Consider the following 26,427-nt stretch of genomic DNA (forward strand, 5'->3'; position numbering starts at 1 on the left):
AAATGGTATGGAAATTCGATAACGGTTTTCGTTGGTTTTTATTAAAGTTTACCACCATAGGGGGCGCGATCGCGGTAACAGCGGATGGGTTTTTTAAAAAAATTATTTCTAAATGTCACCGTGGAGTAGTATTCAAGGAGATACAGCGTATAACCAAGGATAGATGTAATTTTATAAGTAGGAATGGAGAACAGAGTAATCTGGGCACGCGTCAAAGTCCCGGACCCCCTTCCCCGGGACGGAGGGGGGGGGTATGAAAGAAGACGCGGGTCATAGCGACAGAGTTAAAAAGGGATTACGTATTTTTCGCCATCCCCGTCAGCAACGTCATCAAAACGTAGTTTAAGTGAGCCAATAAGATAATTTAAACTTTTTTTTACGTGAAGGGAGGGGCTCTATACTGGGTGGTCTATGAGTCGAACTGAAGTAAATACTAACCGTTCTCCATTCCTACTTCTAAAATTAAATCTATCCCTGGTATAACGTAATGTGTTTTTATTTAAATCTCCAATGCAACTCCTGTAATATTACTCCATGGTAATGTGAGTGAAGTTAAATTTCGGGGATTTAGAGTTAGCGGAAGTATAATACTTATGAAGGTATTTAAAAATGATGCACCATGGAGAAATTTTATTGGATTGATAACGAAAGTTTCATTAAAAGTGCCTTAATTCTATGTATGTCTCCGTAAATATTGCTCCATGGTTGCGTATGGATCAGTAGCATCCAATTGAAAACTGCATTAATATTTCCTCTCAGATATTTTTTTAACTAACTCAACTTTACTTACTAGTTACTATATTTTTTAATTAACCCTGGAAGATAAAACGTGTTATATTGGGTGGTGGTTTGACTTAATATCACGTGACGAACTTTTAATTAAAAATTAAATAACTGGGTAGGCCACAATAATGCATGTGAAATGAACAGAGTTTAAAGTTTAACACAAATTTATTTTATCTATTGAGAAATACAATGGTATTGTTTAAGTAATGCAAGCATTTAGAAATTATCGGTGAAATATATATAAAAAAGGTAAGATAATTGTAGTTAAATTAATTAACAAAATGGCAAAAAGTAAGGTAAGATATTAAGATAATATTAATTGTAAAGTACAAACAAATAACATGCAATCTTCGATGGTGAGGTCTTTGCCTAGTCCTGTAGTTGTTCCAGTTTAATCTTCTTACAAGTATTAATTGACAACAAGACTGTAGACAACAATTCGTTCTTCAAATTTTCTTGTATCTCTTTCCAACCACTTGTCTCCATGACTTCCGCAAAATTATCGGCAACAAATTTGGCAGCCTCTTCTTTTAAACATTTCAAGTCGTACTTCTGGGCCAACTGCAGGATAATTGCCGCATTCCCCACGTTAATAATCTTCCTCAAATTATCTTTGCACCATTCCATTAAATTCGATCTGATTTGCGACTCAGTTAGTAATGAGTTCAGCATTTGAAACAGAGATCCATTCGAGTCGGTAGTATCCAGCACAGCTGACGGAAGAAGTCCTTGACCTTGAGTCTCTTTCCCAAAGGTCAACACCATTTTAATCTTAGATGGCAGCACAATCGTATCTTCTTCGTTGTTACGCGAAATCAAATCGGGGATTTGATTTTGAAGCGTGGTTAAATTGCAGAAATTCGGAATGAACATTTGTGTCATTACTCCGCATGATTGGAAATTTCGAAGCCGTCTACCAACAGATAAACAGAACACGGTTTCATCGTCCGCATTTACTATCTCTACTTTAGTCGGTGCGCTTTCCCTGTTCGGTAGCATGGTTCTCAGACTTAAAATTATTTCATTTTCGAATGTCGATGATGTAATCCAAACCTGAACTTTAAACGTATCGATAAAATAACTTAAAAAACCTACGATATTAGAACGCGAATATTGAAGATACAAAGCTCTCTTGATCATTTTGGGCATGGTAAACGGTTTTCAAATAAATTCAACTAGGCACTAGCGTGTGGCTGTGGCGACGCGTTGTAAGGAACGAGTCTCGGTTTGGTTACTTTAACCCTTTGTATGTGATGTGACTGATGTTACCTTGAAAATTTTCCATCTAGAGAGCCTAGAGGGCCAAGCCCCTCTTTATTTAAGTACACCTGGGGGTGAATACTGGAATTCCCCCTTTTGCACTTTTTACTGACAAACTGAACTGAAAAGAGAATTCTTGAGAAATACTTATTTTTCCTTTTTAAAAGATGAGAGCCAGTGATAAGGATTCTTGGCCTTGGGATCTCTGAGTTTCTAACCGGTCTCAAAGATATAGACCATTGACATTAATTCCAATAGAGAAGCAAAGACCACAGGGGGCACCCTTTTTGGGTTATTTCAATTTCACTCTCTTAACCATAAGTTTATAAGATATGTTCCATCCATAAGTTTGTAAATTCTGGTAACTTTGAAACTGGAGCTTGTAATTTTGAAGTGATTGAAGTAGGGAGATCATAGATTCAGGGTAAAGCGACATACGCCTGGTGAGTGGGGCGCTGCTGTCAAATTTGGGCTAATTAGTAAGTTCAGACTAAATAGAACCTAGATGGAACTTGGTCCTGCAAAATTAATTAACCACCACCGAGTGTAGTTAGGACTTCAATTGACTCGCTTGCTTCCGTCGTTCTCCCTCGAACTAAGCCTAAATCGAGCTGTAAGTCTCTCAGTAGCATTACGAACTTGTATAGGTAGTGTCATACTTATGGAACTTATAAACTTATGTCTTAACCCTATATAAATAATCAAAAACTACAATGGTATGGATATTTATTAAGTAATACAAATATTTTTATTAAGAACTGAAATTAAAAATTATACATAAAGAATTTTAGTACCTTAGCTTCAATATAAAAACAAACAGCTGTATTTAATTAACTCCGTTGTAACTTAAGGTTACAAATAAACTAATTAACGTCAATAATTAAGTAAAAAAAACATTTAATTGAGAAAAAATATATATACGATTTTGAGAAGTTCGTTTAGCCCTGTTACGATTTTAACTTTAATGATAATAAGACTGTTGACAACAATTCATTTCTCAAACGATCCGGCATTTCTTTCCAATCACGTGTTTCCATGACGTCACTAAAATTACCCGCGAAGAATTTGACGGCATCTTCCTTTAAACTATCCAAGTCGTATTTCTGCGCCAAATGCAGAATTTTGGCAGCATTCTGCGCATTAATTATAATTCTTAATCTGTTAACGCTTACTATGAGTAAAGACTCGGCTTCGAATTGTGGATCGTCGAAAGCGGTTTCATTAAGTATTGAACGCACCATTTGCACGGTTGATGACAGTTTAGGCAGCGTTGATAACGGATGAATTTCGTCTTTTCTCCCGAATGTCAACACCATTTTAATATGTGGTGACAACCTAGAGGAATCTAAGCCTGTTTGCGAAATCAGGTTGTTGCCCGTTGGTTTTTGAAGAACGCTTAAATTGCAGAAATTTTCAATTTTCCATAAATCTACGTTATTATTGTTATTATCCATGTCAAGATAAGAAAACACGGTTTCGTCTTTAGCGTTCAATATCTCTATTTTATAACACGGTTTGGTTTTCCTTGTCATCTGGTCAAACCTTGATTGAATCTTCCTCTGGAACGCGAAGCTGATACTTAGAAATACTTGGTTACATTGATTTTGTTCGAATTTCGATGATGTGATCTCAACCGTAACATTATCATCGTTGACAACGAAATCAAATCTTCCTCCGATATTGGCCTCCGAATGTTGGAGACACAAAACTTTCTTTAGCATATTTGCACGTGTTTTTCTAAGCTGTTTTTCAAGTTAAAGATGCACCGTGTCCGAGAACCGACTCATAAATAATGGTGTATGTAACCCGCTGTAGGTCTGAGTTCTGACGTTTTCTGGTGAAAATTTTCCACAAGCCCCCCAAAAGGGGTGAGTGAATTCGGTACTTTCCCTTCTGCGTATTTGTCATGTAGGAGGTTCTAACAGTGTGCTTTTATTGTCAAAAGAAGATAACCGTTGAAAATTGGTTGTTTCGTCCTTTTAAAGGCCGAGATCCAGGGAAAAATGGTTCTTGGCAAGCTGGCAAAGGCCCATTCAGGCTTAAGAGTAAAATGCTACGTTCCCGCCTATTTAAAACATAGTTTACACGCAAGGAGGATTCATACCATTTACACAAGGAGACCAGGCAACTTAGAAAGTAAAATAGCAGACGATTTTACACTCTAACTTGCTTGGTCTCCTGGTGTTAATGGTAGGAATTCTCCATGCCTGTAAACTATGTATTTTGTTACAGTACGTTCATTTCCCTGTTCAGACACCATCTGGAGCAGACGACTTAATGCGAGTGATGGTGATTTTTGAACCCAAAAGACTTTTGAATTCTAAAATAGCTGTCGAACATTCAAAATTAATCATAAACCTTGTCAGTATATCGTCTGCTAAGGCGTAGTTCACTCGGTCACTTGTCAGTAAGGCATAATCGTGTGAGTTATGGGGACTGAAGAAAAACAAGGTGGTGCTATTTTCAGTTGGGAGTTGAACTACTTTCCCTAGATCTCGGCCTTTAAACTGAAAAATTCCGACCTTCGATGGTTATCTTTGGTATGTCAGTAAAAGGCGAAACCAACATCAAAACTTGCTGAGGTTAACGGTAATAGTTAGTATAGGGCGCTGTAGGTTAGCTGTGGCATAGGGGCTAGCCACCACCCCTCTATGCATTGTAAAGGGACCCAGCTGTAAACAAGCCAAAGGCTTAGTGTGGAAATCCCTTCATAGAAAAAGCCTAGATTATTATTATTATAGATTATTATAAGTGATAAATGTAGGCGATATTTTGTGGGATTCTACAACAAATGAATCACTTAAGTTAGGCGAAATTAACACACCATATTTCGAGTAAGGAAAATTTTATTCAAAATCAAAAGAAAAGTACCATATTATTGTTGAACTAAGAAAAAGTTATTCAATTTTAACGTAAACTTACATTAAAAAAATAATAATAAAAAAAAATATCTCGGTTGGTTCTGTTAAGGTCGTAGTCTAGTCCTGATCCAGTTCTGCCTTCTTGCTGGGTTGTAGCCTAGTCTTGATCCAGTTTTGCCTTCTTGCTGGGCCTTAATGATAATAAGGTGGTAGAGAAAAATTCATCTCTAGAACGATCTGGCATTTCCTTCCAACCACGTGTTTTCATAACTTCTTGGAAATTATCCGCTACAAATTTTCCAGCGTCTTCCTTTAAACTTTCAATCTCATATTTTTGGGCCAACCGCAGAATATTAGCCGCATTCCACACGTTAATTACGTTTCGCAATCTGTCGACGCTCGATTCGATTAAAGTTCCAATCGCCCCTTCTTCGATTTCAGGGTCGTCGAAAGCCGTTTCATTCAGAATAGATCGCAGCATTTGAATGGTCGACAGGTTATTGACGTTTGACGATAGCGGAAGAAGTTCGTATTTTCTCCCAATGGTCAGCACCATTTTAATGTGTGGCGGCGACACCATGGGATTTTTGCTATTGCCTGAGACCAAGTCGGGGTTGTTTTTTTTGAGAGCGCTTATATTGCAGAAATTTGGAATATCCACTGTAGATGTTCCATCTTCTTCCAGATAAATAAAAAAGAACACGGTCTCGTCTTTGGCGTTTAATATTTCTATTTTATAACAGGGTCCGATGCTCCCTGAATTAGAGGGTGTCGAAAACTTCAAGCTCATATTTAAAAATATTTTTTTTTCGACATACGACGATGTTATCCCAACAGTAACTTTATGATCTTTATCATTATTAACACTGCAATGCCAATGTCCTTCGATTGCATAATCCGAATATTTGAGGCGAAAAACTTTCCTAATCATATTTTTGGGTCTTGTTTAAGCCTTAGCCGTTTTCAAAAATCAACTACCAACTCGCGAAGCCCACGACGTGTGTGAGATCTAGACTAGGTCTGTATGCCGATTCGCATTTGGTGAGAGTTGAGACTGAGAAAGCAAAGTTTCCCGTGAAAGTTTTTAGTATCCAAACATAGGGGTGAATAGTTTTAACTCCCCTTTTCGAATTTTAACTGACAAAGAGAAGAGGACCATTGAGAATGGCCGCTTATTTTCTCTTTTAAAGGCCGAGATCCAACAAAACAAACCAAACCAAAAAAGAATCTCGGCGAAATGGAAGTCGTTCATCTAAAGGCTCTTTCAGACGATCCAACTTTTTGAATCATCTCGATGGGTCAAAACGTTGTATCAACTTGCCCAACTATTGAACAAAAAGTTGAATAAATCCTTCCTATTTACAAGACTAAACTTTTACCGCCATATGGAACTTTTTAAGCTCCACCTACCTTGGGACTTCAAATCAAAGAGTTGAGTCAGCAAAATTTGGATCACTGATTTAGCCAACCTTTTTTTGTGACTCGACTCATTCAGCTTCTATTCTCACGATCTAAGTAGATTCAACTCGAGTTGACCCATTAAGCTGAGTCAAAAAGTTGAATCGTCTGAAAGAGTCTTAACAATGGGTGACTGTGTTTGTTGTTCCGACTATGCTTTGATTGGTTCTTGGGTAACAGAACAAGAGAGCATCCCTTGCCTTTTATTTCACCAAATTTTAATTCGAACCCTTTTCAAGAGAAACGAAAGATCATAGACTAACTGACGATCAAAAATTAATGAATGCAATTTTGTTTATTCAATTTGAACCGCTTCCAAGTCTAGAATCTGTACTCCTCAAAATATCAAAGAGTGGGAACTCTGTTACCTCCCATGCTCGGTTATCAATTGGGAGTTGAACCACTTTCGCTAGATCTCGACCTTTAAACGGAAAAATACCGACCTTCGAAAATGGTTATCTTTGGTTTGTCAGTAAGAGGCGAAACAAAGTGATAAATGTAGGCGATATTTTGGGGGATTCTGCATCTGCAACCAAATGCTTAGGTTAATCATTTAAGATATGCGAAATTAACAGACCCATTTTTAGATTAACGAAAATTTTATTCAAAATCCAAAAATAGTACAGTAGTATTGTTTAACTATATTTATTAAGTAACTTAAGTGTTTAGAAAAGAACAGTAATTGACAAAAATACGAGAATTTTAAATGAATAAACAAATACTAATTTAGTTTTAATGTAAGGACAAACAAACTTTGTTGTAACTTAAGAATTCAAATAATCAAAGTAATATTTTGAAATGAACTGCAATTAACAAAAAAAATATAAAGACATTAGAGAACTGAAAAGTAGAAGTTGTAACATTATATCTTAAAAGATCGGCCTTTTTCTAAATATAAAATGGAAAATATATATAAAAAATAAAACATCTCTTATTACAAAATAATTGGCATTTAATTAATCATAAACATGGCGTGTACTACTGCGTCGTTCGCCTTTGGTTTAGTGGCGTCTGCGAAACTGAACTTCTTACCCATACGGGGTTGGCTGAGAGAGGTAGAGGTAAGAGGTTCTGGAAAGCAGACGCCACTAAACCAGTTAGGGATGGCGCAGTAGTCCTCTTTTTTAAGACTAGAATTAACGCTAACTATTTTGTAATAAGAGTTCATTTATTTTTCTTTAGTATTTAATTCCTTTAGGCCGTTCTTTTAAGGTGTAATGTTATGTTACCTGAACTTTCCTACAGTGAGTTCAGAAACAATAATTTTGTTTTCACGTAAACTTACAAAAAATCTGTCGTTTAGTATTCTTCGATGCCGACGTCACCTAGTCTTGTTCCGCCGCGTCTACGCTCTTTTTGGGGGTTAATGATAATAAGACGGTCGACAACAATTCTTTACTCAAATTGTCTGGCATTTCCTTCCAGCCACTTGTTTCCATGACTTCTCGAAAATTATCCCCCACGAATTTGAGAGCTACTTCCTTTAAACTTTCAACTTTATATTTTTGGGCAAACTGCAGAATATTTGCCGCATTCTCCACCTTAATTACACTTCGCAAATTGTCTATGCTCAATTCGGTTAATTTTGCAATCGCCCCTGCTTCGATTTGCGGGTCATCGAAAACCGTTTCATTCAGTATAGATCGCAGCATTGGAATGGACGACAGGTTACTGTTGTCAGACGATAGCGGAAGAAGTTCGTCTTTTGTCCCAAAGGTCAGCGCCATTTTAATGTGTGGCGGCCACGTCATAGGATCATCGCTATTGCCTGAAACCAAGTCGGGGTTTTCTTTTTCGAGAGCGCTTATATTGCATAAACTCGGAATGTACGCTGTACTTCCTCTATCTTCATCCATATAAATGAAAAAGAACACAGTCTCGTCTTTAGCGTTTAATATTTCTATTTTACAACATGATCCGACGCACCATGCCCAGGGTGTCGAATTCCACCCTTTAAACGTGAAGCTGATATTTAAAATTAGATTATTTTCGATATTCGACGATGTTATCCGAACAGTAACATTATCATTATTAACCCTGAAATACCAATTTCCTCCGATATTATCATCCGAATATTGGAGGCTCAAAACTTTCCTAAACATATTTCTTGCGTCTTGTTTAAGCCGTTTTCAAATTTCAACTACCGAGTACCGACTAGTGCACTCAGCCCACGCTGACACAGAATGAAAGTTTTTAGTACCCAAACATAGGGGAGAATAGTTTTTACTCCCCTTTTCGAGTTTCAACTGACAAAGAGAAGAGGACCCTTGAGAATTCCTTCTTTCCCCTTTTAAAGGCCGAGATCCAAAAAAAAAGAATCTCTTCGAAATGGAAGTCGTTCATCTAACAATGGGCGACTGCGATTGTTGTTTCGACCATGTCAAAGTTTTGATTGCATCTTGGCTAACTGAACAAGAGAGCATCCCTTACCTTTTATTTCACCAAATTTTAATTCGAACCCTCTTCAAGGGAAACGAAATGTCATAGACTAACTGACGATCAAAAATATAATGAACGCTCTTTTGTTTATTAGATTTTAACTGCTTTTGGGTAAGTCTAGAACTCCTCAAAATATCAAAGAGCGGCAACTCCGTTACCTCACATGGTCGGTTATCAAAACCCCTTTTTTTGGATCTCGACCTTTAAACGGAAAAATACCGATCTTCGAAAAGTTCGATGGTTATCTATGGTTTCTCAGTAAAAGGCGAAACAAAGTGATAAATGCAGGTGATATTTTGGGGGATTCTACAACCAAATGCTTAGGGTTAACCATTTAAGATATGCGATATCAACAGACCCATATTTAGATTAACGAAAAATTTATTCAAAATCCAAAAATAGTACAGTAGTATTGTTTAACTATATTTATTAAGTAACTTAAGTGTTTAGAAAAGAACAGTAATTGACAAAAATACGAGAATTTTAAATGAATAAACAAATACTAATTTAGTTTTAATGTAAGGACAAACAAACTTTGTTGTAACTTAAGAATTCAAATAATCAAAGTAATATTTTGAAATGAACTGCAATTAACAAAAAAATATAAAGACATTAGAGAACTGAAAAGTAGAAGTTGTAACATTATATCTTAACGGATCGGCTTTTTTCTAAATATAAAATGGAAAATATATATAAAAAATAAAACATCTCTTATTACAAAATAATTGGCATTTAATTAATCATAAACATGGCGAGTACTACTGCGTCGTTCGCCTTTGGTTTAGTGGCGTCTGCGAAACTGAACTTCTTACCCATACGGGGTTGGCTGAGAGAGGTAGAGGTAAGAGGTTCTGGAAAGCAGACGCCACTAAACCAGTTAGGGATGGCGCAGTAGTCCTCTTTTTTAAGACTAGAATTAACGCTAATTATTTTGTAATAAGAGTTCATTTATTTTTCTTTAGTATTTAATTCCTTTAGGCCGTTCTTTTAAGGTGTAATGTTATGTTACCTGAACTTTCCTACAGTGAGTTCAGAAACAATAATTTAGTTTTCACGTAAACTTACAAAAAATCTGTCGTTTAGTATTCTTCGATGCCGACGTCACCTAGTCTTGTTCCGCCGCGTCTACGCTCTTTTTGGGGGTTAATGATAATAAGACGGTCGACAACAATTCCTTACTCAAATCATCTGGCATTTCCTTCCAGCCACTTGTTTCCATGACTTCTCGAAAATTATCCCCCACGAATTTGACAGCTACTTCCTTTAAACTTTCAACTTTATATTTTTGGGCCAACTGCAGAATATTTGCCGCATTTTCCACCTTAATTACGCCTCGCAATCTGTCGACACTCGATTCGATTATGGTTTTAATGGCCCCTGCTTCGATTTCAGGGTCATCGAAAACCTTTTCATTCAGTATAGATCGCAGCATTTGAATGGGCGACAGGTTATCCATGTTAGTGGCTGACGAGAGCGGAATCAGTTCGTCTTTTGTCCCAATAGTCAGCACCATTTTAATGTGTGGCGGCAACATCATGGAATCTTCGCTTTTGCGTGATAACAAGTCGGGGTTTTCTTGTTTGAGAGCGCTTATATTGCAGAAACTTGGAATATTCTTTGTCCATAATACGTATGAATAGTGCTTATTCAGATAATATTTATCCAGATTAATAAAAAAAAACACAGTCTCATCTTTGGCGTTTAATATTTCTATTTTAGAACAGGGTTCGATCGGTGGCGAGGATTTCGAATAAATCGTGAACTTCATATTTAAAAATTTTTTTCTTTCGATATTTGACGATGTTATCTCTACATCAAATGTATCATCATTAACACGGAAATTAAATTTTCCTTCGATATTCGCTTCCGAATATTGGAGACGCAAAACTTTTCTAAACATATTTTTTGCGTCTTGTTTAAGCCGTTTTCAAATTTCAACTACCGACTGCAGTCGTGAAGCATACGGCGTGTAAGACCTAGCTCTGGAATACCGAATGAATGACTCACATTGGTAAAACTGAGACGGCATGAAAGTTTTTAGTACCCAAACATGGGGGTGAATAGTTTAACTCCCCTCTTCGAGTTTTAACTGACAAAGAGAAGAGGACCGTTGAGAATGGCTTATTTTCCCTTTTAAAGGCCGAGATCCAAAAAACTAAAAAAAAAAAATAATCTCTTCGAAATGGAAGTCGTTCATCTAACAATGGGCGACTGTTCTTGTTGTTTCGTCTGTCAAAGCTTTGAATGGTTCTTGACTAACTGAACAAGAGAGCATCCCTTACCTATTATTTCACCAAATTTTAATTCGAACCCTCTTCAAGAGAAACGAAATGTCATAGACTAACTGACGATCAAAAATATAATGAACGCTCTTTTGTTTATTCCATTTTAACTGCTTTTGGGTAAGCCTATAACTGCTCAAAATATCAAAGAGCGGGAACTCCGTTACCTCACATGGTCGGTTATCAAAACCACTTTCTTTGGATCTCGACCTTTAAACGGAAAAATACCGACCTTCGAAAAGTTCGATGGTTATCTATGGTTTGTCAGTAATAGGCGAAACAAAGTGATAAATGTAGGCGATATTTTGGGGGATTCTATAACCAAATGCTTAGGGTTAATCATTTAAGATATGCGAAATCAACACACCCATATTTAGATTAACGAAAATTTTATTCAAAATCAAAGTACAATAGTATTGTTTAACTATAGTTATTAAGTAAACGTTTAGAAAATAACGTTATTTGACAAAAAAGAATTTTAAATGATTAAACAAATACTAATTTAGTTTTAATGTAAGAACAAACACAGATGCTCTTAATTAACTTCGTTGTAACTTAAGGATACAAATAATCGAAATAATATTTTGCAATGAATTGTAATTGACAAAAACATAAACCCATTAGGGAATATAGTGGTAAGGTAATCTTTCAAATAATTTCTTGGTTAGTTCTCTTCTACGTTGGGGTCGTCGCCTGGTTCTTCCGCTTCTACGTTGGGGTCGTCGCCTGGTTGTTCCGCTTCTACGATCTTTTTGGGAGTTAATGATAACAAGACGGTTGACAACAATTCCTTACTCAAACGATCTGGCATTTCCTTCCAACCACTTGTTTCCATAACTTCTTGGAAATTATCCGCTACAAATTTTGCAGCAGCTTCCATTAAACTTTCCACCTTATATTTTTGGGCCAACTGCAGAATATTAGCCGCATTTTCCACCTTAATTACGTTTCGCAGTCTGTCGACGCTCGACTCAATTAAGGTTCCAATCGCCCCTTCTTCGATTTCATTGTCGTCGAAAGCCGTTTCATTCAGAATAGATCGCAGCATTTGAATGGGCGACAGGTTATCGATGTTAGTCACCGGCGATAGCCGAAGAAGTTCATCTTTTGTTCCAATGGTCAGCACCATTTTAATGTATGGCGGCAACATGGTGGAATCTTCGCTTTTGCGTGATAACAAGTCGGGGTTTCCATCTTTTAGAACGCTTAAGTTGCAGAAATTTCTATTCTCAAACAATCCTGTAAATGATCCACCAGTACTTTCTACCTGATATAGGAAATAAAACACGGTCTCGTCTTTGGCGTTTAATATTTCTATTCTAAAACAGAATCCGTATGTGATCTTGATATTTAAAACTTGATTACATTCTAATTTCGACGATGTTATCTCTACATTAACTTCATTATCATTAACACGGAAATCAAATTTTCCTTCGATATTATCTCCCGAATATTGGAGACACAAAACTTTCCTGATCATTTTTTGCGTTTTGTTTAAGCCTTAGCCGTTTTCAAATTTCAACTACCGACTCGCGAAGCCCGTGACGACGTGTGAGATCTAGAGTTCTAGACTAGGTCTGTTCTGTACGCCGATTCGCATTTGGTGAGAGTTGAGACTGAGAAAGAAAAGTCTCCCATGAACGTTTTTAGTACCCAAACATAGGGGTGAATAGTTTTATCTCCCCTTTTCGAGTTTTAACTGACAAAGAGAAGAGGACCATTGAGAATGGCTTATTTTCCCCTTTTAAAGGCTGAGATCCAGGGAAAATGGTTCTTCTAAAGGATCATTCAGACTTAATAGTAAACTGTTAGGTTTTCGTTGGTCGCCTCGTTAATTTCGTTTCGGAACGTTCATTTCCCTGTTCAGACACCATCTGGAGCAGACGACTTAAAGCGAGTCGCGTATATGGATGGTGAATTTTGAACCAAAAGACTTTTGTATTCTATAATAGCTGTCGAACATTCAAAATTAATCCTAAACCTTGTCAGTATATCGTCTGCTAAATCGTAGTTCACTCTATCACGTGTCAGTAAGACATGATCGTGTGAGTTATGGGGCTTTAAAAAAACGCTAACTAGGTGGTGCTATTTTCAGTTGGCCTTGAACCGACCTTCGATGGTTATCTTTGATATGTCAGTAAAAGGCGAAACAAAGTGATAAATGTAGGCGATATTTTGGGGGATTCTGCAACCAAATGCTTATAGGGTTAATCATTTAAGATATGCGAAATCAACAGATCCGTATTTCGATTAACGAGAATTTTATTCAAAATCAAAATAAAAGTACAATATTATTGGTTAACTATATTTTTTAAGTAAAGCTAGAAAATAATAACCTTAAGCGACAAAAGTTAAAGCAAAAAAAAAAAAAAAAAAGGAATGAGAATTTTAATTGAATAAACAAATGCTTAATAACAAACAGATACTCTTAATTAACTACGTTGTAACTTAAAGATTCAAAAAACAACGTTGCAACTTAAAGATTCAAAAAACAAAGTAATATTTTGAAATTAATTTTAATTGACAAAAATGTAAAGACGTTAGAGAATTTAAGTGAGTTAAGAAAAAGTAATTCAAATTTAACGTAAACTTACATTAAAAAAAATAATAATAAAAATAAAAAAATCGCGGTTGGTTCTGTTGAGGTCTTCGCCTAGTCCTGTTCCGTTTCCACGTTCTTTTTGGGCTTTAATGATATTAAAATGGTAGAGATAAATTCATCTCTAAATTGATCTGGCATTTCCTTCCAACCACTTGTTTTCATGACTTGTTGGAAATTATCAGCGACGAATTTAGCAGCGTCTTCATTTAAACTTTCCACCTTATATTTTTGGGCCAACCGCAGAATATTAGCCGCATTCTCCACGTTAATTACGTTTCGCAATCTCTCTGCTATCGATTCGATTAAGGTTCCAATCGCCCCTTCTTCGATTTTTGGGTCATCGAAAACCGTTTCATTCAAAATAGATCTCAGCATTGGAATGGACAACAGTTTGTGGATGTTAGACGAGAGCGGAAGAAGTTCGTCTTTTCTCGTGAAGGTCAGCGCCATTTTAATGTGTGGAGGGGACATCATGGGCTCTAAGCTATTGCCCGAAACCAAGTCGGGGTTTTTCTTCTTGAGAGCAGTTATATTGCATAAACTTGGAATATACGCTATATATCTTCCATCATCATCCAGATAAATGAAAAAGAACACAGTCTCGTCTTTGGCGTTTAATATTTCTATTTTATAACATGGTCCGCCGATTAGTTGTTTGGAAGACGTGAACTTGATATTTAAAATTAGATTATTTTCGATATTCGACGATGTTATCTGGACAGTAACAGTATCATTATTAACCTTGCAATAGCAATATCCATCGATTTTAGTATCCGAATATTGGAGGCGCAAAACTTTCCTAAACATATTTTTGCTCTTGTTTAAGCCGTTTTCAAATTTCAACTACCGAGTTCCGACTCGTGAAGCCCACGGCGTGTAGGACCTAGCTCTGCAGGATACCGAATGGAATGAATCCGAATGATTCGCATTGGTGAAACTGAGACAGGACAGCATGAAGCCATGAACGTTTTTAGTACCCAAGCATAGGGGTGAATAGTTTTACTCCCTCCTTCGAGTGTTTACTGACAAAGAGAAGAGAACCGTTGAGAATGGCTTTTTTTCCCCTTTTAAAGGCCGAGATCCAAAAAACTAAAAAAACATAATCTCTTCGAAATGGAAGTCGTTCATCTCACAATGGGCGACTGTGCTTATTGTTTCGACTGTCAAAGCTTTGATTGGTTCTTGACTAACTGAACAAGAGACCATCGGCATCCCTTACCTTTTATTTCACCAAATTTTAATTCGAACCCTCTTCAAGAGAAACGAAATGTCATATACTAACTGACGATCAAATATAATGAACGCTCTTTTGTTTATTAGATTTTAACTGCTTTTGGGTAAGTCTAGAACTCCTCAAAATATCAAAAAGCGGGAACTCCGTTACCTCCCATGCTCGGTTATCAATTGGGAGTTGAACCACTTTCTTTGGATCTCGACCTTTAAACGGAAAAATACCGCCGACCTTCGATGGTTATCTTTGGTATTTCAGTAAAAGGCGAAACAAAGTGATAAATATAGGCGATATTTAGGGGGATTCTACAACCAAATGCTTAGGGTTAATCATTTAAGACATGCGAAATCAACAGACCCATATTTAGATTAATGAAAGTTTTATTCAAAATCCAAAATAAAAGTACAATAGTTTTGTTTAACTATATTTATTTAGTAAATTAAGCGTTTAGAAAAAAAACGGTAATTGACAAAATTACGAGAATTTTTAATGAGTAAACACATACTAACTTAGTTTTAATGTAAGGACACACAAATTCTCTTAATTGACTTCGTTGTAACTTAAGGATACAAATAATCGAAATAATATTTTGCAATGAATTGTAATTGACAAAAATATAAAAACCAAGAGAATTTAGAACGTAAACTTTGAAATAATCTCTTGGTTCGTTCTCTTCGACGTTGAGGTCGTCGCCTAGTCCTGTTCCGCTTCTACGTTCTTTCTGGGCTTTAATGATAATAAGACGGTTGACAGCAATTCCTTACTTTCATGTTCTGGAATTAATCTCCAACCATACGTTTCCATGACTTCATGGATATTATCCGCCACGAATTTCGCAGCGTCTTCCATTAAACTTTTCATCTTATATTTTTGGGCCAACCGCAAAATATTTGCCGCATTTTCCACCTTAATTACTCTTTGCAATCTCTCAACGCAGGATTCAATTATGGTTCCAATGGCCCCTGCTTCGATTTCATTGTCGTCGAAAGCCGTTTCATTCAGAATAGATCGCAGCATTTGAATGGGCGACAGTTTATCAATCTTAGTTAGCGGAATAAGTTCATCTTTGGTCCCAAAGGTCAGCGCCATTTTAATATGTGGAGGTATCATGGTGGAATCTTCGCTTTTGCTTGAAATCAAGTTGGGGTTTTGCTTTATAAGAGCGGTTAAGTTGCAGAAATTTGGAATATACACCGTGCCATCATAAGAATGGTTTTTCGAATCAAGGAAAAAAAACACGGACTTTTTGTCCGCGTTTAATATTTCTATTTTAAATCTGGGTCCCTCTACCCTTTCCTTCGGGTCATAGTCATAGATGACCTCCGAAAACGTGAACCTGATATTTAAAACTTGATTTCTTTCCAAAGTCGACGATGTTATTTCAACAGTAACCTTATAACAACAGGCATGGAAATTAAATTTCCCTTCGATATTAGCATCCGAATATTGGAGACACAAAACTTTACTAATCATAATTTTAAACCGTTTACAAATTTTGACTATCGACTAATAAAACCGAGTAAAACCCACCCACGGCGTCTGACTGAGACTGCGAGTCAGCGAATGTGATTGCAGCGCAGGCTGGAGTTTGCCAGTTTCTAGTACACAAAAATAGGGGTGAATAGTTTTAACTAGGAGGATATAGGGGTGAAGGAGTCTTCGACTGCCCGATTTCCCTTTGAAACGCGCTTACAGATTATCGGCCGTGGTTTCCCCCCGTTCTCTCTCGTTCTGGGAGATTCATAGCCGCGCAACTAGTTCCGCGCACATCGTCATCGGGCGTCGTCTTTTCTTCTGATTTCATTTTTGGTTAAGGCTGCATTTTATAGTGCTTTAACGGAACATTTATCATTATTTCATTTTTTATTATTTGTAAATTATTTGTTCTTTGATAAAACTGTTGTAGAGGGTACGCTTTTTTACTCTATCCCAAAACCAAAAACTTAAGTAAAAAAGTGTTTAAGATGGATTAAAGCCTGTGGGAGAGTAGAGTTAACACCCGATAACATTAAAAAATGTCATTCTTTCCCCAAATCTCTTACTTTTCACAACGCCGCCTACACATAGGCGGTGTTGCTTCTAAGGCCTAAGCTACCATGAAAAACCCTCTCTTTTTTTGAATTGGGATTTGCGTGGTCACGTGATGCGTGTAACCCAGGTCACTAGGTGCGCGTGAACGAATCTCCCATGGGAGAGGCCGAAACCTGAGCTCTACGAACGGGCAGTCGAAGACTCCTTCACCCCTATATCCTCCTAGGTTTTAACTCCCCTTTTCGAGTTTCAACATGAAAAAGAGAAGAGGACCATATTGAGAATTCAGTTTTTTCCCTTTTAAAGGCCGAGGTCCTCAAAATAACTGGCTTGTTGTGTAAACTGAACAGAAGATCATCGCTTGTCTTTTATTTCGACAAATTGAAATTGATCCTTCTTCAAGAGAAACGAAATCTCATAGATTAACTGACCATCAAACATTAATGAACGCTCTTTTGTTTGTTCGATTTGAACTGCTCAAAAGACAAAATTTAAACAGAGCGGGAACTTCGTGCCCTCCCATGCTCGGTTATCAGTTAGGAGTTGAACCACTTTCGCTAGATCTCGACCTTTAAACGGAAAAATACCGACGACCTTCGATGGTTATCTTTAGTTTGTCAGTAAAAGGCGAAACAAAGTGATAAATGTAGGTGATATTTTGGGGGATTCTCTATAGAGCTATTTCAATGGGGGAAAAATTACGTCTGCTACGAAAATTGGGCCTGCCTTTGAGAGTGTAGGGCGGACATTTTGTGCGGGTTTTCTCTATGGGCAAATAGCATTGGTGACGTAGCCATTACCCCCTCTGAAATAGCTCTATAGGCCTAATGCTTATGGTTAAAGCATTTAAGATATGCCAAATCAACAGACCCATATTTAGATTAACGAAAATTTTATTCAAAATGAAAAGAAGAATACAATAGTATTGTTATTAAGTAAAGTAAGCGTTTATAAAAGAACGTTATTTGACAAAAAAGAATTTTAAATGAATAAACAAATACTAATTTAGTTTTAATGTAAGAACAAACACAGATGCTCTTAATTAACTTCGTTGTAACTTAAGGATACAAATAATCGAAATAATATTTTGCAATGAATTTTAATTGACAAAAACATAAACCCATTAGGGAATATAGCGGTAAGTTAAACTTTCAAATAATTTGTTGGTTAGTTCTTCCACGTTAGGGTCGTCGTCTGGTTGTTCCGCTTCTACGTTGGGGTCGTCGCCTGGTTGTTCCGCTTCTACGATCTTTTTGGGGGTTAGTGATAACAACACGGTCGACAACAATTCATTTCTCAAATGTTCTGGCATTTCCTTCCAGCCACTTGTTTCCATGACTTCACGGTAATTATCGGCAACGAATTTGACAGCTACTTCCTTTAAACTTTCCACATTATATTTTTGGGAAAACTGCAGAATATTAGCCGCATTCTCCACCTTAATTAGCCTTATTCCTGATCAGCGCCACCTACCCATAGCGGCGACTTTGAGAACTACTGTAATCGGCAAGCCAATCAGAAGTCGCTAAAATCTGGTGACGTCACTGACGGGCACTCTCGGGGTCTTACCAAAAATGACGTCACCAGATTTTAGCGACATCTGGTTGGCTTGCCGATTACAGTAGTTCTCAAAGTCGCCGCTATGGGTAGGTGGCGCTGATCAGGAATAAGGCTAATTACACTTCGCAAATAGCCTAGGCTCAACTCGATTAATTTTGCCATCGCCCCTGCTTCGATTTGCGGGTCGTCGAAAACCGTTTCATTCAGAATGGATCTCAGCATTGGAGTGGGCGACAGGTTACTGTTGTCAGACGATAGCGGAAGAAGTTCATCTTTTGCCCCAAAAGTCAGCGCCATTTTAATGTGTGGCGGCCACGTCATAGGATCTTTGCTATTGCCTGAATCCAAGTCGGAGTTTTCATTTTTGAGAGCGCTTATATTGCATAAACTTGGAATATTCACTGTCCAACTTCCATATGAATATTTATCCACATAAATGAAGAAGAACACAGTCTCGTCTTTGGCGTTTAATATTTCTATTTTATAACAGGGTCCGAGGCTTACTGTCGAGAGTTTCGAAAACGTCAAGCTGATATTTAAAAATAGATTTTTTTCGACATACGACGATGTTATCCGAACAGCAACATTATCAATATTAACATGGAAATTAAAATAGCCTTCGATTTTAGTGTCCGAATATTGGAGACACAAAACTTTCCTAATCATATTTTTGTTTAAGCCTTAGCCGTTTTCAAATTTCAATTACCGACTCGCGAAGCCCACGGCGTGTAAGGACCTAGCTCTGGATACCGAATGGCATGATTCGCATTGGTGAAACTGAGAGTCTGAGACAGCATGAAAGTTTTTAGTACCCAAACATGGGGGTGAATAGTTTTAACTCCCCTTTTCGAATTTCAACTGACAAAGAGAAGAGGACCCTTGAGAATTCCTTCTTTCCCCTTTTAAAGGCCGAGATCCAAAAAAGAAAAAGGATTTTCTTCGAAATGGAAGTCGTTATCTAACAATGGGCGACTGTGCTTGTTGTTTCGGCTGCTGTCAAAGCTTTGATTGGTTCTTGGCTAACTGAACCTTTTATTTAACCAAATTATAATTGGAACCCTCTTCAAGAGAAACGAAATGTCATAGAGTAACTGATGCTTAGGGGTTAATAATTTAAGATATGCGAAATTAACAGACCCGTATTTCGATTAATTAAAATTTTATTCAAAATCAAAAGAAAAGTACAATAGTATTGTTGAACTATATTTTTTTTAAGCAAAGCGAGAAAATAACCGTAATGGACTAAAATTAATGAAAAAAAAAAGGATTAGAGTATTTTAAATGAATAAGCAAATACTTAGTTTTAATATAAGAACAAACAAAACAAATGCTCTTAGTTACCTTCGTTATAATTTAAGGATTCAAATAATCAAAGTAATATTTTGCAATGAACCGTAATTAACAAAAATATCAAGACGTTAGAGATTTTAAGTAAGTTAAGAAAAAGTAATTTAGTTACAACGTAAAATTACAAAAAGAAAGCTGGGTTGGTTCTGTTGAGGTCGTCGCCTAGTCCTGTTCCGCTTTCACGTTCATTCTTTGAGTTAATGATAACAAGACGGTCGACAACAATTCCTTACTCAAACGATCTGGCATTTCCTTCCAACCACTTGTTTCCATGACTTGCTCAAAATTATCGGCAACGAACTTGACAGCTACTTCCTTTAAACATAACACCCTATATTTTTGAGCCAACCGCAGGATATTAGCCGCATTTTCCACCTTAATTACTCTTCGCAATCTGTCGACGCTTGATTCAATTAAGGTTCCAATCTCCTCTGCTTCGATTTCAGGGTCATCGAAGGCCGTTTCATTCAGAATAGATCGCAGTATTTGAATTGGCGACAGGTTATCGATGTTGATGTTAGTTACCGGCGATAGCTGAAGTTCTTCTTTTGTCCCAAAGGTCAGCGCTATTTTAATGTGTGGGGGTATTATGGTGGAATCTTCGTTTTTGCTTGAAATCAAGTTGCTGTTTTTCATCATAAGAGCGGTTAAGTTGCAGAAATTTGAAATATCCGCAGTCCAAGGGTCGTAGTTCAGGAAAAGAAACGAGGTTTCGTCGTCCGCGTTTAATATTTCGATTTTATAACAGGGTAAGTGTTCACACATCCTCCCGTTACACTTGAAACTGATATTTAAAAATTCATTACCTTCGAATTTGGAGGATGTTATCTCAACAATTATATTTCTATTTGTGACAGTGAGATGAAACTTCCCTCCGATGTTAGTATCCGAATATTGGAGACATAAAACTTTCCTAAACATATTTTTGCCTCTTTGTTTAAGCCGTTTTCAAATTTCACCCACCAACCAACTCGTAAAACCGACGGTGTCTGGAGACTGGGACTGCGAAAGCGAATGTGACTGCGGAAATTTTTCTTAAATGTTTTTTACAAAGAGTGTATAAAGAGTGGGAGTTGAAGCTAGATGCTTTGGCAAGGCATTCTGGGTGTTCTCGCTTTTTAAAATTATTTATTATTTATTTTTTATATTATATTATCCTCCTAATATCTGGTTCACCGTATTTCAACCAATACGAGGGCAGAGAAAAATGCGCGCGCATACCGGAAGTTTACAGGAAAGCTTTGAAAGCGAGAACACTGCATCTAGACTGCATTAAACAATATTCTACTCGACCTCTTTATACTCTTTGGTTTTTAGTACACAAACGTAGGGGGTGAACATTTTAACTCCCCTTTTTAGAGTTTTAACTGACAAGCAGAAGAGGGCCGTCGCTGAGAATTGCTTATTTTCCCTTTTAAAGGCCGAGATCCACAAAAAACAATTCTCGGATCTGACAATGGGCGACTGTGGTTATTGTCAAAACTTTGATTGGTTCTTGACTAACTGTATGAATATAAACAATTCCTTTTAATTCTCCAAAATTTCATTTAAACCCTCTTGAAGAGAGACAAAATGTTATAGACTGATGATCAAAAAAATAAGAAACGTGCTATTGTTTATCCACAGTTCGGTAAGCCTCTGCGATGTAAAAAAAGGCGGTAAGCAACATACAATAGGGTTGACCCATTGCCGTCTTTGCGCACTTTCTGAAACCAAAACGCCTAGAGCGCAGGCGCCAAAAAAGCGAGATGAAAGGCAAAATTTCACCTCCGTGTCTTTCCCTCTTTGTTATATTGAAATAGTCCATTGTACCCTGAACAATCATACCCTGGTCGAGTTAGTTACGGCTTCATAATATAGCAATAACACAACAGGCCTGCGGACTCCCCCCCCCCCATGACCTTATTTAGAACCGCTTTATTTACAGTGCATTTCCACAACTTTCAGTTTGTCTAGAACCCTCAAAAATTCAAAACAGCGGAAGTCTGTTACCTTCCATGCTCGGTTATTAGTTGGGAGTTGAACCACTTTCGCTGGATCTCCGCCTTTAAACGGAAAAATACCGACCATCGATGGTTTCTCAGTAATAGCGTTTTCCTTTGGGTCCTCGCGGAGCGCTCCCAAGGAGCAATAAAAATGGTAGTAGTAGTTTCCAGCTTCGTTAAAGACTGTTCTTGAAGAATAGGATCTCCTAGTTTTATTCCTCCATGGGAGCGCTCCACGAGGACCCAAAGGAAAACGCTATAAAAGGCGAAACAAAGTGATAAATGTAGGTGATATTTTGGGGGATTCCATAACCAAAAGCTTAGGGTTAATCATTTAAGATATGCGAAATCAACAGACCCGTATCTAGACTGATTAACGAAAATTTTATTCAAAATCAAAAGAAAAGTACAAAAGTATTGGTTAATTATATTTTTTAAGTAATGCAAAAAAATAACCGTAATGGACTAAAATTAATGTAAAAAAGGATTTTAAAATGAATAAGCAAACACTTAGTTTTAATGTAAGAACAAACAGATGCTCTTAATTAACTTCGTTGTAATTTAAGGATACAAATAATCAAAGTAATATTTTGCAATGAATTGTAATTGACAAAAATATAAAGACGTTAGAGAATTTAAGTGCGTTAAGAAAAAGTAATTAAGAAAAAATCTCAGTTGGTTCTGTTGAGGTCGTCGTTTAGTCCTCATCCAGTTTTATCTTCTTGCTGGTGTTTGTTGATAATAAGATGGTAGAGATAAATTCATTTCTCAAATGATCTGGCATTTCCTTCCAACCACGTGTTTTCATGACTTGTTGGAATTTATCAGCGATGAATTTGGTAGCGTCTTCCTTTAAACTTCATATTTTTGGGCGAACCGCAGAATATTTGCCGCATTCTTAACACTAATTACGTTTCGCAATCTGTCTGCACTCGATTCAATTAGTGTTTTAATCGCCCCTGCTTCGATTTTTGGGTCATCGAAAGCCCTATCATTCAGAATAGATCGCAGCATTTGAATGGGCGACAGGCTATTGATGTTAGTTACCGACGATAGCGGAAGAAGTTCGTCTTTTGTCCCAATGGTCAGCACCATTTTAATGAACGGCGTCGACATCATGGAATCTTTCCTATTGCCTGAAACCAAGTCGGGGTTTTGTTTTATAAGAGCGCTTAAGTTGCAGAAATTTTTAATATCCTCCGAAAAATTTTCCACTTCGTTTTTCAGATCAGTGAAAGAAAACACGGTCTCGTCATTCTCGTTTAATATTTCTATTTTAAAACTGGATCTGTCTAACTTTCTCCTCATGGTAAACAAGCCGTCCGAAAACTTTAAACTGATATTTAAAACTTGATTATATTCTAATTTCGACGATGTTATCTCTACATAAACTATATCAGGCCAGTCACCGAGATCAAATTTTCCTTGGATATTAGTACCCGAATATTGGAGACACAAAATTTTCTTTAGCATATTTTTAACCGTTTTCAAATTTCAACTACCGACTATAGTAAAACCCACGGCGTCTGAGAATGGCTGCGAATGTGACTGCACACTTCGCGCGGGACTCGGGACTGGACTGGAGTTCGCCGTGAAAGTTTCTAGTTAAAAAACATAGGGGTGAACATTTTAACTCCCCTCTTCGAGTTTTAACTGACAAAGAGAAGAGGACCGTTGAGAATTGCTTATTTTCCCTTTTAAAGGCCGAGATCCACAAAAAAAAGAAGAAAGATTCTCAGATCTGACAATATGCGACTGTGGTTATTGTTTAGACTGTCGAAACTTTGACTGGTTCTTTCTCTTACCTTTTACTTCACCTAAATTTTATTTAAACCTTCTTGAAGAGAAACAAAATGTTATAGACTAACTGACGATCAAAAATAAAAAAAAAAAAAAAAAAAATAAGAAACGCTCTATTGTATATTTTCAGTTCGATAAGCCTCTTCGTGGTTGTTATATGTTTGAATGCAGACATCGACTAAGTTTAAGATTAAGCGGCAGATTTTATTTAAGCGACTTGTCATTACATTTCCTAGCGTGCGAGAGACGCCTTGTCTCAATTGTGTTTTTCTTATATACAGTTCTCTTATCTATTTACAAGTTTTTTATCTTAAGCTTTATTTACATAAGTCTAAAATATTATTCCGTTTCAATCATAAGTCTATATCGTAAGTCTATATATAAATCATAAGTCTATATCGTAAGTCTATATATAACATCTTTCCTTTCCGCCGTAGGAATAGCTATGGCTTGCCGTTGAAATTAATACTCATTTGGGTAGCGTACTGGTGGCTTTATATTGTCTCTTGTCCTCGTCTTTTGCACCGAAATGTAGTCTCTTGGGTTGAATGGTGGAATGGTGCTTGGTTTTGCGGATGGCCTTATTTCGCTAGAAGTAGGCTGAGCTCTTGTTCTCTCTGGTTCAAATGCCCGGGCTGGTGCGTTTCCCGTGGAGTTGGACATCTGTATTGGCTCTTCCTGTTGAGTCTGGTTGTTGTTGTTTGTTCCATTCCCAGTTGAGGTAACTGTAGTCGTGCTATGACGTGTTGTAGTTGTTGTCGGCTGGCCTGCGTCCCTTGAGTATGGCGTGTTTGGTAAGGGTTGTTTCTCTCTTATCCCCAACTGTCTCCTCTCTGGTTCGAGTTCATGATTCGTTTTTAATTGGTGCCGCGTCCGTCGTATCCGTTTCCCTTCCTCTGTCAGCAGGTTGTATGAATGGGGTGCTTGTGCTACTGTTTCGATAGTTGCCTTGCCCCATTGTCTTGGGCCGATCTGATGGTAAACTCGTGTGCCCTTCTTGAAAATGATCGGGTCCGGCATCTTCCTGCTACTTTGATTGTGTGTCATATTCTCTTGTCTGTCCTGTAGTGTTCCTCTTATGTGATCTGTCGGAAACTGCGGGTGTAGAGGGCCAGACGATGTGCTGAGTGGAGTGCGAATTCGTCTGCCCATTAACATTTCGGCTGGCGAGGGTAGTTGTCCGACCGGGGTGGCACGGTACTCCATAAGTATCCGATGCAGGTTTTCTCCGTCCTGTTGGGCCTTTATAAGAAGATTTTTTAGGGTTTGTACGGTGCGTTCCGCCATGCCATTCGACTGAGGGTGGTACGGGCTCGATGTTACGTGCTGCACTCCCCATTTTTGCAGGAATTCTCTGAAGGCGCTTGAGTTATACGGCGGTCCGTTGTCGGAAATCAATCTCTGAGGAGTTCCGTGTCGTGCAAAGTGGGGTAGCATGAATTGTATCACGGCCTCTGCATTTGTCGAGTTTAATTCTTGCGCCTCCACGAATTTCGAAAAGTAGTCGACTAGAAGGATTATGGTTTTATTTCCTACGTGGAATATGTCTGACGCCACGATTTCCCATGGGCGTTGAGGAATTTCGTGTGGATGTAACGGAAGTTGTGTATTTGCTCTCGCGCGTTGCTGGCATGTTGGACATTGCCGTACAAAGGTCGTGATCTCTTCGGTCATTTGCGGCCAATATACGTGTAGTTTTGCTCTTGCTATACACGCTGTGATTCCTTGGTGCGCGACGTGAATCTGTCGGAGGACTTCTCTTCTCAAGACCGTTGGAACGTATAGTTGTTCACCGCGGTATATTAAGTTGTCTCTGACGTGAAGTTCCTCTTGGATACCCCAGAACGGTTTTATTGGCGGGTTTAGTTTCTTGATTGATGTCGGCCATCCGTTTTTTATGTATTGGAGAATCGTTTGGCACGTGTCATCCTCTTGTGTGGCTTTGCCATATAGTTTTAATTTCTCATCCGGTAGCGTGGTTGTTGCGTGTAGTACGATGCTGGTGCCTTCCAGGTACGATGTGTCGATCTCTCTCTCAGTTCGGGGAGCCCGTGATAAGGTGTCGGCAACGTATAATTTGGATCCTGGTACATAAGTTACGTGAGCATCATATCGAGTTAATCTTAATACCAGTCGTTGTAATCTGGGCGAGAGCAGGTGGAATGGCTTCCGTACGACGTTTACCAGGGGTCGATGGTCTGTTTCAATCGTGAAGGAAGTACCGGCTATGTAGTATTGAAAACGCTCACACGCGTAGACGATGCCTAGAAGTTCCCGCTCAATCGGAGCATAATTTTGTTGCGTGGTCGTGAATGATGTAGAGGCATATTCGACTGGTCGATTGGATTGCATCAGTACGGCGCCGACTCCAATCCCGCTACTGTCGACTGAAATGGTACTAGGGATTCTCGGGTTGAAGAAGGCAAGGACTGGAGCCGTGGTTATTAGTCGTTTTAAAGTGTTGAATGTGCGGTCTGCATTGGCGTCCCATATGAAGGTCGTACCCTTTTTGAGTAGCGCCCGTAATGGTGCGGCTTCCGTTGAATGCTGGGGGAGGAATCTTGCGACGAAGTTTACCATCCCCAAGAATCTTTGGAGAGCCGTACGTTCCGTAGGTGCTGGGATGTCTTTTATTGCTTGCACTTTTGATGGAGCTATTTCCAGGCCGCGGGGTGTGATGGTCATTCCCAAGTAGGTTATTTTTTCAACCGCCAGCTGCATTTTGTCCGAACTGAACGTCAATCCTGTCTGGCGAGCCCGTTCTAGCACCGCTACAATCGCTCGA

The 26,427-nt window shown here is 38.0% G+C and overlaps 5 protein-coding genes across 8 annotated transcripts in view; 1 reads left to right on the forward strand and 4 right to left on the reverse strand.

Annotated features, from left to right (window-relative positions):
* Positions 1–26,427, forward strand: part of LOC149618362 (guanylate cyclase 32E) — a 166,875-nt gene that overhangs the window by 72,769 nt on the left and 67,679 nt on the right. The gene's annotated exons all lie outside the window — the stretch shown is intronic.
* LOC149618368 (uncharacterized) lies at positions 6,946–8,524 on the reverse strand. Its single transcript, XM_089854997.1, has 2 exons — positions 7,651–8,524; positions 6,946–7,168 (listed from the first exon to the last, which is right to left on the reverse strand). Exon 1 carries the CDS (start codon positions 8,465–8,467, stop codon positions 7,691–7,693), a length of 777 nt encoding a protein of 258 aa, XP_089711123.1. The 5' UTR covers positions 8,468–8,524; the 3' UTR covers positions 6,946–7,168; positions 7,651–7,690.
* Positions 9,168–10,784, reverse strand: LOC149618369 (uncharacterized). The gene is made up of 2 exons (XM_089854996.1): positions 9,870–10,784; positions 9,168–9,388 (listed from the first exon to the last, which is right to left on the reverse strand). The coding sequence occupies exon 1, from the start codon at positions 10,702–10,704 to the stop codon at positions 9,910–9,912; it is 795 nt and encodes a 264-aa protein (XP_089711122.1). The 5' UTR covers positions 10,705–10,784; the 3' UTR covers positions 9,168–9,388; positions 9,870–9,909.
* On the reverse strand, positions 11,459–19,264 carry LOC149618370 (uncharacterized). Its single transcript, XM_089854995.1, has 3 exons — positions 19,247–19,264; positions 14,542–14,571; positions 11,459–12,611 (listed from the first exon to the last, which is right to left on the reverse strand). The coding sequence occupies exon 3, from the start codon at positions 12,564–12,566 to the stop codon at positions 11,751–11,753; it is 816 nt and encodes a 271-aa protein (XP_089711121.1). The 5' UTR covers positions 12,567–12,611; positions 14,542–14,571; positions 19,247–19,264; the 3' UTR covers positions 11,459–11,750.
* LOC149618371 (uncharacterized) lies at positions 17,910–19,240 on the reverse strand. 3 transcript variants are annotated; one of them, XM_089854993.1, is made up of 2 exons: positions 18,631–19,240; positions 17,910–18,328 (listed from the first exon to the last, which is right to left on the reverse strand). In XM_089854993.1, exons 1-2 carry the CDS (start codon positions 19,174–19,176, stop codon positions 18,074–18,076), a joined length of 801 nt encoding a protein of 266 aa, XP_089711119.1. In that variant the 5' UTR covers positions 19,177–19,240; the 3' UTR covers positions 17,910–18,073. The 3 variants fall into 3 exon arrangements, with proteins under 3 accessions (XP_089711119.1, XP_089711118.1, XP_089711117.1); XM_089854992.1 differs by having other exon boundaries at positions 17,910–18,361; XM_089854991.1 differs by having other exon boundaries at positions 17,910–18,388.

This window comes from Phalangium opilio, unplaced genomic scaffold (assembly GCF_054372755.1).
Source record: "Phalangium opilio isolate 3A_F unplaced genomic scaffold, DU_Popi_V2 ptg000209l_1, whole genome shotgun sequence".
Classification (NCBI taxonomy): domain Eukaryota; kingdom Metazoa; phylum Arthropoda; class Arachnida; order Opiliones; family Phalangiidae; genus Phalangium; species Phalangium opilio.